The following is a 13,353-nucleotide window of genomic DNA, read 5'->3' as shown; positions in this document are numbered from 1 at the left end:
CCATTGGGTTAATTACTGAACCATTGGGTTAATTACTGAACCATTGGCTTAATTACAGTCAACCTTGCTTTACTCGGTCCCACATTCCGCGTTTCCACGTTAACGCGGTGCCCTGCCAGAACCTAACGTGCTCACATTACGCGGTGCGTGAACCCCATTACGCGGAGAGTGTCCGGCGCGACGCTATTTTTAGATTCGCGCCACCCGCCCGCCTGCCTGCCTGTGCTCTCGCCTCTCCCTCCTCCTCCTCCCTCCCTCCCTCCTCCCTCCGCCTGGGCAAGCCGCGCGGTAAGGTTGCGCAGTGTGTGTCTTTGTTGCGTTATCACTGACGTCATATGACGTATCGGACTGTGATTGGCCATGCATCCCTACCCCCCTCTGCTGCTAGCTGTAATTGGCTTAAAGTATTATGACGTGTCCACCCGGGGGAGGGAGGGAGGGAGGAAAGACGATCCTTGACCTAGCCGCGCCAGTTTCATCCCTCCACGCCAGACCGTGTAAACGCGTATCCATTGTTCTGTAAAATGGCTTCCGCCGGACCACCGTCCCCAGAGAGAAACCTTTCCTTACCTGGACCCAGCGGCACTAAGCCAAAGAAGACACGACGTTCCTTAAGCTACGAGGTGAAGTATACTATCATCCAAGAGTTGGAGAAAGGAACAAGGCAGGTTGATTTGGCGCGCCAGCATGGTGTGAATGAATCTACGATTCGAACAATAAAGAAGGATGCAGCCAAGATAAAGGAGCACATGAAGATCACAAAGTCTACAGGTGCTTCGATGATCAAGTATTTTCACAACCAGGTGCTTCTCAAGACAGAAAAATTACTTGTGAGCTACTTGGTGCGTCAGGCGCGACGGAACATGGCGGTCGACACGCGCTCTGTTAAGGAGTACGCACGTGAACTGTACATGGCAGTGGCACGAAAGATGGGAATTACAGAGCCCAAACCCTTTAATGCTTCCTCTGGGTGGTTACAGAGGTTTAAGATCCGGAACAAGATCACCAATATAAACATTGGTGGTGAAGAAGCGAGTGCTGACCGTGCTGCGGCTAGGGAATTTCCTCCGTTTTTACGTGAGATTATGGAGGAAGGACAGTACAGTGATGACCAGGTGTTTAACATGGACAAATCTGGTCTTTTCTGGAAAAGCTACCTTCCAAGTCCTTCATTGTAAAGAATGCCAGCAAGATTCGGGGCCGGAAGATGCAGAAGGAACACATCACCGTCCTGTTTACCACCAATGCCTCCGGTACCTGTAAGCTCAAGTTATCGGTGATCCACACAGCACGCAAGCCGCACTCCTACAAAACCATGGACATGACCAAGCTAAATGTCCACTGGCTGACCGCACGTAAGGCGTGGATGTTCTCTACACTGTCCCTCTCCTGGTTTGATGACTGTTTTGTTCCCGATGTAAAGAAATTCTGTGAGCGACAGAATGTGCCATTCAATATTTTGTTGCTGCTGGACAACGCACCAGGACACTCGCCCCTACTGTTAGATCGTCACCCCAACGTAAAAGTGGTCTTCCTTCCTCCCAACACTACGTCTATATTACAGCCCATGGACCAAGAGTTAATCTGTAATGTAAAAGCTGCATTCTCTACGAAAAAATTCAAACTCCTGAACGACTACACCAACACCAGGGAAGAGTTGCGTAACCTGAGTGACACCACCACCGATAGCAAGAGCGAAGAAGATGAGGATCAACAGTTGGCACAGCAAAAAATACTGTTCAAACAATTCTGGAGAGTATTTAACATCAAGAAAGCTGTGGACCTCTTGGTGGAGTCATGGGACCAACTGTCTATTGCTACAATTCGTCACGCATGGAGACATGTGTTGCATGGAATACCAGGTGAGAGGAGGGGTCAATCTGTGACTGGTGAGGTTCAGACTGTTGCAGTAGCAGTGGACCTTGCCAGAGAAGCTGCGCAGACTGTTACAGTTCCAGGCTTCTCCGAGACCACCAACGACGACATCCTGGAGGTGATAATGGAACCTGATGTGACTACCGAGGAGATGGTACATGATGATGACGACGTCAGTGAAGAGGCAGGTGGTGCGTCATCCCAAGAAGAACAACACTTATCCCATAGTAATGTTAGGGGTGCCATCGAGTGTATCGAGAAAGCCAAGCTCCTCCTTTCCGACGACCCTGACTCAAACAGGTATGAAATCTTCACTACCCAGCTGTTGCAGACTATGGAGCCCTACATCAAGGTGTATCACGACAACATCAACACCAGCCGTCAGCAAAGCATAACAGATTTCTTCGCCCGCAACCCACCACAGCCAGCCCAAGCCAGTGATAGTGACAGTGAAGATGACTTTGAGGGATTTGTCAGGGAAGCCCTGACAACTATAACTGATAGTTATGGTGATGCACCTAGTAATGGTGATTCGCCTGAGTGCCAGTAATCTGCCCTCTGCCTCGGAACCAGCCTCCATCCCCGTATGCCGACCCATCTCTTCTACTAACGTAAGTGTTCCACCTAAGTTTTAGTTTTCCTAACCTAACCTTTATTTTCCCTAACTTAACCTTTATTTTTCCTAACCTAACCTCTTCTATATTAATTGTGTGTGCATACCATCATAAAGTTAAGATAATATTTTTACTACAACATAGTTGTGTGTCGTCAAAAAGTGGAGTTTGGGGGGTCGGGCCAGTCTCTATTGGAATTAATCCCGTTCTGTTGCTCACTTTACGCGGATTTCATTTTCCGCGGTAGCCTGTGGGTTCAATTGACCGGGTAAATCGGGGTACTACTGTATTCAAATTATTCGCTGTCTTGCAAGGATTCCAGTAATACAAGTTATATTCTGCCCAGACAGAACTGACGCCTCACACCTGCGTGGGCCAAGCGTTGGGTTATGTTTGGGGTCACTCTGGGTGTGTAGTGCACATGAGTGATACTCCACAAAAACACTACAGGTTTTCAGAGCTTTTCAGATTTCAAAACTGCGACTAAGGGATTGTGGACCTGTAGTATTATTAATAATATTATTGAAGTCGTTGATGTTAATATGACTGTGTCTTTATAGTAATACCTCAAGGCATCACGCGCGACACTGCCAAGCGACCAGGCATTCTGTTCTTTTCGCTCGATTTAGTGAACTAGTTCAATACATCCCTCAATTCTTCATGGAAAGCACTGTGGCCATCAGTAGTCCATGATTTTGAGGGATTTGAGGAAGAAACAAAGTTGGACCAGGAGATTGTGTCCATTGGTCAGTCATTGGGCCTTGAAGTGGAGGAGGAGGATGTGGAAGAGCTTGTGATGTCTCATGAGGAGGAACTTACTCCTGATGACTTGAAGCAACTGGATGAGATGTTACAGGTAGAGGCTGACAGTGGTGAGGAGGAAAGGGAAAGTGATGACCATATGTCAGCTAAACAGTTGAAAGATGTGATTTACTACTGGGAGAAGTTCAGGGAACTGGCTTCAAAGTACCCAGAAGTGGAAAAATCTGAACTAACTTTGTGTCATGTTGAGGACTCAGTGGTCTCCTTCTTTAAACATAAGTTAATGGTGAGGAGGAGAGATGCCCCACAGACCACAATTGACACTTTCTTCAGTAAAAGGCAGAGGGAACAAGATGCTATCCCTCAGCCTTCCACTTCAAGAGGGAGAGAGGATGTTCATGGTGGAGAATCTGTCAGTCCAGAGGTTCCTGACATTTTCATGGAAGGTGACTCACCTTCCAAGAAGCAGTAAAATGCTTCTCCTCCACCTCCACTTCCTTCTCTTCTCCCTTCTCCTCCTCCACCTCCCACTTCAAATGCACATCATCATCATCATCCAGGAGCCTTCTACATACACACCTCAAAGTAAGTGAACTTTTCTACCATTTTTGTTGAATTTAGGCAATTTTCGGTGAGCTGGAACCAATTACCCAAAAACCCATTGAAACAATGGTTTCGGTTAACGAGATTTTCGGTTAACGAGCAACCTGCTGGAACGGATTGTGCTCGTTAACCGAGGGACCACTGTATTAGAAAATATTCCCAAAAGTTTATAATTATAATATGGACCTAAACTAGCAGAGCCTTATACACAATGTCACCTCCCTCCCCACCTCCTGCTCGGGTAATCAAAGCTAGACGTCACGTTCTGGATTGAACAAAAAGCCATTTTTTTTCTAAAAAACAGTTCTGTGATATAGTCCAGAATGAGACGTCGACATCCCACCCATCTCCACCCCTCGAGAGTTGACATTTGTTTACTGCTCGCTCTGGGGCAAGAGATGACGGTGGCAGTGCGTGTGATGGAGGGTGCGGGAGGGGGTTTTGAGAATTGCATTTAAATGCCAGGTAGCGATGTGTCCTCCTAATATTATGTTTTTAAGTAATTATTAGATGTTTTAATTGCCTGTATGTTGGCCTGGCGAGCTAATGCTAGGCATTAACATACTTAGGTATAAAGCTTGACGTAGCATTCTGGATTAAACAAAAATAACAATTACAGTAGTACCCCGATTTACACGCAGTCAATTGAACCCACAGGGTACCGCGGAAAGTGAAAACCGCATAAAGTGAACAACAGAACATATGGGATTAATTCCAATAGAGACTGGCCCGACCCCCAAACTCCACTTTTTCCGACACAATACCTATGTTGTAGTAAAAATAACATCTAAATTTTATGATGGTATGCTCACACAATTAATATTTAAGAAAAATACAGTCGCCAGGTTAATGTCCATTCAAATAATGGACTCAAATCCCCCCCCCCCCTCTTCCCAGCTCACTAGCCCCTACCTCTCTGAGAAATGATTGGGTGAAACACTAGATTTTAACGTTTAGTAATAAATAATACCTCAGACTAAAGTTAGGATAATATAATTGACATTTCTGGATTCCTTGCAGGTCAGGGAATATTTTGAATGTAAACTTCATATATTTTGCACAAAAGATAAAATACTTGCTTTGTGTAAACCAAATTATTACATTAGATCTAAAATTTGTATGTCTAATGCAAAATCCATGATGTTTATATTCAAAATGATCATCATATTGTAAGAATTCCAGCAATGTAAATTATATTCTGGCCGGGTAATTTATATGAATTTTATGAGCTAAATAAAAAAAAAAAAATTATACTTCACGCGTATATGAGTAGATGCACCGCGGAAAGTGAAAGTCCGCGTAAATGAGTAAATGAGAAATCGCGTGTAAAGCGGGGTAATACTGTACCTGTATTATGCAAAAATATTTTTTCAAGAATTTAAATAATATTTTCTATGATTCTTGTCGTTGTTCAGACTTGTTGTTACTCCGGTGTCTGGTGCCCTGGGTATTTACTATACTGTACAGTAATTGATATTAGTCAGTTTGACCAAGGACAGGTGACACAACCATGAGAGGCTTGTTTCCAGTAGAGTCCTTATGTCTTAAGTCACCCAGCCAAGTGCAGTACTGTACTAACTGGACCTCAACTTTACTGATCGGACAAGAAGCGGTGTTTCTAGCGTGGTACAGTACCGCTGCTAATACTGTCCCTCCTAAAATAAAGTTTTAATAAGTTGTGTATTATATAAGAAAATGATATTTGTGTTGTATAAAGAGATGAAGACCATTAAACTTGTCTCAACTTGATATAAGGAAACAAATATTCCAACAATTAGGAAACTTATTACATATGAGAAATATGATAGCATAGATATCATGCCTGTGAGAGTTTATTACATCCTAACTGTGGTTTACTTTCTATACTTCAGGTACATATGGGACCAAGAGGAAACCATGGTTTTTATGTACAAAATCATTCTGGACACAAAGCAACAAAAGTTTTCAGGTAGGAGAACTTGGTAGTATGTGCAGTCAACCACTAAAGACCATTTGCTGCTCCACTTGAACCACAAACTTCAAGATTCACACTCATGAATCAGAAGTATTTATTAATAGAAGAATACATCGGTCTACTGCCTCTGGTTCATGTGTGTGGATCAGAAGTATTTATTAATAGAAGAATACATCGGTCTACTGCCTCTGGTTCATGTGTGTGGATCAGAAGTATTTATTAATAGAAGAATATATCGGTCTACTGCCTCTGGTTCATGTGTGTGGATCAGAAGTATTTATTAATAGAAGAATATATCGGTCTACTGCCTCTGGTTCATGTGTGTGGATCAGAAGTATTTATTAATAGAAGAATATATCGGTCTACTGCCTCTAAGTCCCCATACTCAAAGTTTGGCAATTTATAGTAGTTTAATGGCAACAATAGCCATCCATGGTTTCACGCTGCACGTGCTGGCAACGTCGCAGAAGATTGCCGAGTAACGTACCGGTCACTTGACTTCGCGCATGAGCTGGTAGAGAGAGGTAAGTGTGAGTCAGTCGACAATGAGTTTTAAGCGGGTACAGAGGGTCGCTATGTTGGAGGCGTACTTTGAGTCCAAATCTTATCAACGGTGTGTTGAAATCTTTTGAAGGAGATTCCCCGATAGGCCAACACCATGTAAGGCTACTGTTTATGAACTGGTGAAACGTTTTCGTGACACAGGAAGTGTGAAAGACAGACCAAGATCCTGGCGGCGGTCAGTAGTGACATCAGAGTCTGTTGCAATCTCCCTATAAGTCATTGCGGCGTCCGTCACAGCGTATTTTGAGAATTTACTTACCCGTTTAAATAAAACCAGAGGCCTCGTCCATGAAAAATATCGTGTCCAGCACTGTGACTTTGTTGTGTGTGAAGCTGTTGACCCAACGGCAGTAGTGAAAACACTTGTCTGTGTCCAACGGGCGCAGCTCTTGCACTACCCTGACTCTGTGTGAACATTTGACAGTCCTGTGAACGGCTGACCAATATGCTCCCACTTGAAGGTGATCTGTACAGTTAATGAAGTTACCTGTACAGTTAATGAAGGTGATCTGTACAGTATAAGTCCTTTATACAATGGACGAGTTGACGGTCGGAGTTTTTTGGGAAGATGGCAGGTCAATGGGTAATGAAAATGCTTAAATTCACTATGGCAATGATATTTTAAAATAAATTGATCCATAAAGTGTCAAAAAATAAGGGTTAAAGTTGCTAAAAAGTCACGTGACTGTGAAATGCTCTGTGATTGGTTGTGACGTCACTGGTTGGGGTGAGCTTCCCAGCAGGAGGCAGTCAGCTGTAGTTGTCCAAACTTCTCAGCTGATAGGCTCAGTAAATAAATATTATTATATAATTAATTGTGCTTTACTGTGCAACACAGTAATACTATTTTGAATATATAAATATTACTAAGCACATAAACTAATTCAATGGATATTAGCTGCCCCATGCAACAAATTTCATAATATAAACATTCCAAACAATATTGGTATTATTTTGATTTTGGTCATCTGGGGAACCTTAAGATTCTAACTATGGGATTAAGTACTTTAAACAATAAGACACATTATCTCTACAGGATTTCTATCGCAAAACATTTTTCAATCGCATAAGAAAATACAGTGTGTGATGAGTTACAAGGTTAGCTTAACATACATCGGTAAGGGGGGGGGGGTAGTAACTCAAAAGTAGTGATTTCTGATAGAAGTGAAGGTCTAAATCGCTCATAACTCATCACAAACCATCAGGAAGAAAAAACATAGTCTGCATGTCTAAGTACAGGGATGACCAAAACTTAAAATTTACCCAATACTCCCTATAGTCTATCTCGAATATAAATATCCAAATACTTATGGTAGTTACAGTAAATTGTACCCATTAATTAATATAAATGATGAAATATCCCAGTGGTTCATTAGTGAATCATCAAAACAATAACAGCACTATGTTGTCATGTTTAGCTAGCATCAGGCATTATCAAAACAAAGTCCAGACAATGTTATTACTTGTAAATTGACTCATATCTCCATCTAGTACTGATATACTCTGTAAATGCACTGAAAAATAGAGAAAGTCTACCAGGTAAGAGTACATGACAGCTGAGGTGGTGTGTGTACGTGTTCTGGGTATCATGTTCTATCTACAGGAGCGAACACAAACACCTGTACAGTTTCGTAGGTTCTATTTATTGGATAAACAGATATGTACACAAGGGAGGTGGTGCTCCTTACTCTGTATGGGGGTCAACTAGCCTCTAGGCAACATGTGAAGTGATACATTAGCAGCTTCCATATGTCGCCAGGCACATTAATTAAGCATGTGGGACATGGTAAATACATTGCCACACGCTGCTAGCTAGGCTGAATAAATAGTGTATGTAAATGGAGCACATACATAATATACATACATAATACATAATATACATACATAATATACATACAGCATACATAATATACATACAGCATACATAATATACATACAGTGTGAACATGGGAGGTTTTTATATCCAAAAGACCATAAGAATGGAGGACACTGCAGCAGGCCATACTGGTCAGTCCTACTTACACTCAACCCCTATAGCTCATATATCCATCCAACCCATGTTTAAAGCTGCTCTTAACGACACATTTCTCACTTCCCAAATGTCCATGACTTGACCATAAAAAACACCCTTAAAATTTTCCTGAACGTGGAATTTGGGGTGTGGAGAACCATCCTTTGTACTACCTACGACTGCAGCCCAGTGGTGTTTGAAACTAGAAACGTCACTGCCAAAGGCGGCCCTGTTTCTAGAGAAATAACCTTATCTTGACTATTATAGCAGGACTTTAAGCTTTTTTACAAATTACAGTACTGTATATACAATTTACCGTATCACTACGAACGTGGCAGAATATCTCTTGTGTTTGCCCAGAAATATTCTTTATAATACAGTAAATAACCACTACCATACACTACACTACACTACACTACACTACAGTAAACTACACTACACTACACTACAGTAAACTACACTACACTACACTACACTACAGTAAACTACACTACACTACAGTAAACTACACTACACTACACTACACTACACTACACTACACTACATGCTACACTACACTACACTACACTACACTACACTACAATGCTTACACTACACTACACTACATGCTACACTACACTACACTACACTACCAGTAAACTACACTACACTACACTACACTGCGCTGCACTGCGCTGCCACGCTGCACTAGCTGCGCTGCTGCACTGCACTGCAGTGCTACGCTGCGCTGCGCTGCAGTGGCTACGCGCTGCACTGCGCTGCGCTGCGCTGCGCCGGTGAGCTGCGCTGCGCTGCGCTGCGATGAGCTGCGCTGCGCTGCTGCTGCGGTGAGCTGCGCTGCGCTGCTGAGCTGCGCTGCGCAGTGCTGCGCTGCGCTGCTGCCTGCGCTGCGCTGCGCTGCGCTGCGCTGCGCTGCGCTGCGGTCAGGCTGCGCTGCGCTGCGCTGAGCTGCGCTGCGCTGCGCTGCACTTTGCGGTGAGCTGCGCTGCGCTGCGTGAGCTACGCTGCACTGCAGTGAAGCTGCGCTGCACTGCGCTGCGCTGCGCTACGCTGCGCTGCACTGCGGTGAAGCTACGCTGCACTGCGGTAAGCTGCGCTGCGCTGCACTGCAGTGAAGCTACGCTGCGCTGCGCTACGCTGCGCTGCGCTGCACTGCGCTGCGCTGCGCTGCAGTGAGCTGCGCTGCGCTGCGCTGCGGTCAGGCTGCGCTGCACTGCGCACTGCGCTGCCGGTGAGCTGCGCTGCACTGCAGTACTGCGCTGCGCTGCGGTGAGCTACGCTGCGCTGCGCTGCTGCGCTGCTGCAGTGAAGCTGCGCTGCACTGCGCTGAGCTACGCTGCGCTGCGGTGAGCTGCGCTGCGCTGCGGTGGGCACGCTGCGCTACGCTGCGCTGCGCTGCGCTGCGCTGCGCTGCGCTGCGGTGCGCTGCGCTGCGCAGTGAGCTGCGCTGCGCTGCGCTGCACTGCGCTGCGCTGCGGCTGCTTTGCGCTGCGGTGAGCTGCGCTGCGCTGCGCTGCGCTGCGCTGCGCTGCGCTGCGCTGCGGTGAGCTGCGCTGCGCTGCGCTGACTGCGCTGCGCTGCGCTGCGCTGCGCTGCGGTGGGCTGCGCTGCGCTGCGCTGCGCTGCGCGCTGCGCTGCGCTGCGCTGCGGTGCTGCGCTGCGCTGCGCTGCGCTGCGCTGCAGCACCGCTGCGCTGCGGTGGCTGCGCTGCGCTGCGCTGCGCTGCACTGCGTGTGCGCTGCGCTGCGCTGCGCTGCACGCTGCGCTGCGCTGCGCTGGGCTGCGCTGCGCTGCGCTGCGCTGCGCTGCGCTGCGGTGCGCTGCGCTGCGCTGCACTTTACACTGCAGTAAGCTACGCTACACTACACTACACTGCACTACACTTACGCTGCACTGCACTACACTACACTGTAAGCTACACTACACTACAATGGCTTACACTGCACTACACTACACTACACTACACTACACTACACTGTAAACTACACTACACTACACTACTACACTACACTACACTACACTACTACAGTAAACTACACTACACTACACTACAGTAAACTACACTACACTACACTACACTACACTACACTACAGTAAACTACACTACACTACACTACTACACTGCACTACACTACTACACTGCAGTAAACTACTACACTACACTACACTACAGTAAACTACACTACACTACACTTACACTACACTACACTACACTACACTGATAAACTACGCACCGCTACACTACACTACACACGCTACGCTACAGTAAGCTACACTGCACTACGCTGCACTGCGCTGCGCTGCACTGCACTACGGTACTACGCTGCCGCTGCGCTGCACTACAGTGAAGCTACACTGCACTGCGCTGCGCTACACTACGCTGCACTGCAGTAACTGCGCTGCGCTGCACTGCACTGCGGTGAACTACACTACGCTGCACTGCACTGCCATACCCTGCGTGAACTGCGCTGCACTGCACTGCACTGCACTACAGTAAGCTCACACACTGCACTGCAGTAAACTACGCACACTGCACTACACTGCACTGCACTGCACGTGAACTACACTACACTACAGTAAACTACACTACACTACACTACAGTACACTACACTACACTACAGTAAACTACACTACACTACACTACACTACAGTACACACACTGCACTGCAGTAAACTACACTACACTACACTACACTACACTACAGTAAACTACACTACACTGCAGTAAACTACACTACACTACACTGAATTACACTACACTGCAGTAAACTACACTACACTACACTACACTACAGTAAACTACACTACGCAGTAAACTACACTACACTACACTACACTACAGTAAACTACACTACACTGCAGTAAACTACACTACACTACACCACACTACAGTAAACTACACTACACTGCAGTAAACTACTACACTACACTACACTACACTGCAGTAAACTACACTTACACTACACTACACTACACTACAGTAAACTACTACACAAGTAAACTACACTACACACTACACTACACTGCAGTAAACTACACTACACTACACTACACTACAGTAAACTACACTACACTGCAGTAAACTACACTACACTACACTACACCCACACTACACTACACTACACTATACTACACTACAGTAAACTACACTACACTACACTACACTACACTACACTACAGTAAACTACACTACTACACTACACTACACTACACTACACTACAGTAAACTACACTACACTGCAGTAAACTACACTACACTACACTACACTACACTACACTACAGTAGCTACACCTACACTGCAGTAAACTACACTACACTACACTACACTACACTACACTGCAGTAAACTACACTACACTACACTACACTGCAGTAAACACACTACACTACACTACAGTAAACTACACTGCACTACACTACACTACACTACACTGCAATAAACTACACTACACTACACTACAGTAAACTACACGCTACACTACACTACACTACACTACACTACACTACAGTAAACTACCTACACTACACTGCAGTAATTACACTGCACTACCCTACACTACACTACACTGCAGTAAACTACACTACACCAGTAACCACTACACTACACTACTACACTACACCCTACACTACAGTAAACTACACTACACTTACACCTCCACTACACTGCATAAACTACACTACACTACAGTAAACTACCTCACTCACACCCATCACTACACTACACTCATTACCCTACACTCACACTACAGTACACTACACTACACTGCAGCTACACTTCACCACACTACACTACACCACAGTGAAATACACACACTTAACTCTACACCACACACTACACTACAGTGAACTACACACTGCAGTAAACTACACTGCTACACTACACTACACTACAGTAAACTACACTACACTGCAGTAAACTACACTACACTCACTACACTGATAAACTACACTACCTGCAGTAAACTACACTACACTACACTACACTACAGTAAACTACACTACACTGCAGTAAACTACACTCTACACTACACTTAACTACACTCACTACACTACACTACACTCACAGTAAACTACACTACACTGCAATAAGCTACACTACACTTACACTACACTACACTGCAGTAAACTACACTCACTACACTACACTACACTACAGTAAACTACACTACGCAGTAAACTACCCACACTACACTACACTGTACTACACTACAGTAAACTACACTACTCACTACACTACACTGCCACTACACTGATAAACTACACTACACTCAGTAAACTACACTACACTACACTACACTACAGTAAACTACACTACACTACGGTAAACTACACTACACTACACTACACTACACTGCACTACAGTAAACTACACTACACTACACTGCACTGCAGTAAACTACACTACACTACACTACACTGCACTACACTACACTACGTAAACTACACTACCTGCTAAACTACTACTACACTACACTACAGTAAACTACACTACACTACACTACACTACACTACACGTAAACTACACTACCTGCAGTAAACTACACTACACTCACCACACCACACTACACTACACTACACTATACACTACACTACAGTAAACTACACTACACTACACTACTTCACGTAAACTACACTACACCACACTACACTACAGTCTACACTACGCATACTACACTACACTACACTACACTACACTGCAGTAAACTACACTACCTGCTGATAAACTACACTACACTACAGTACACTACACTGCACTTTCAGATTACACTACACGCGTAAACTACACTACACTACACTACACTACACCACACTACACCACTACGCTATAAACTACACTTACAGCTGCACACTACACTACACTACACCAGTAAACTACACCACTGCACTACACTACACTACACTACTACAGTAAACTACACTACCCACTACACTACACTACACTACAGTAAACTACACTACCTGCAGTAAC

At 44.9% G+C, this 13,353-nt stretch overlaps 1 protein-coding gene across 4 annotated transcripts in view; it reads left to right on the top strand.

Annotated features, from left to right (window-relative positions):
* Positions 1 to 13,353, top strand: part of LOC121875024 (cholesterol transporter ABCA5-like) — a gene marked incomplete at its 3' end in the record, with an annotated part of 115,291 nt that overhangs the window by 65,221 nt on the left and 36,717 nt on the right. For all 4 annotated transcript variants that reach the window (XM_042379376.1, XM_042379377.1, XM_042379379.1 and 1 more), the window contains 1 exon segment: positions 5,726 to 5,802. In XM_042379376.1, coding sequence (XP_042235310.1) covers positions 5,726 to 5,802 — 77 coding nt within the window.

This window comes from Homarus americanus, unplaced genomic scaffold, assembly GCF_018991925.1.
Source record: "Homarus americanus isolate GMGI-L3 unplaced genomic scaffold, GMGI_Hamer_2.0 scaffold7732, whole genome shotgun sequence".
Classification (NCBI taxonomy): Eukaryota; Metazoa; Arthropoda; class Malacostraca; order Decapoda; family Nephropidae; genus Homarus; species Homarus americanus.
The sequence above is the reverse complement of the archived record's forward strand: the minus strand, read 5'-3'. Positions and strand labels throughout refer to the sequence as shown.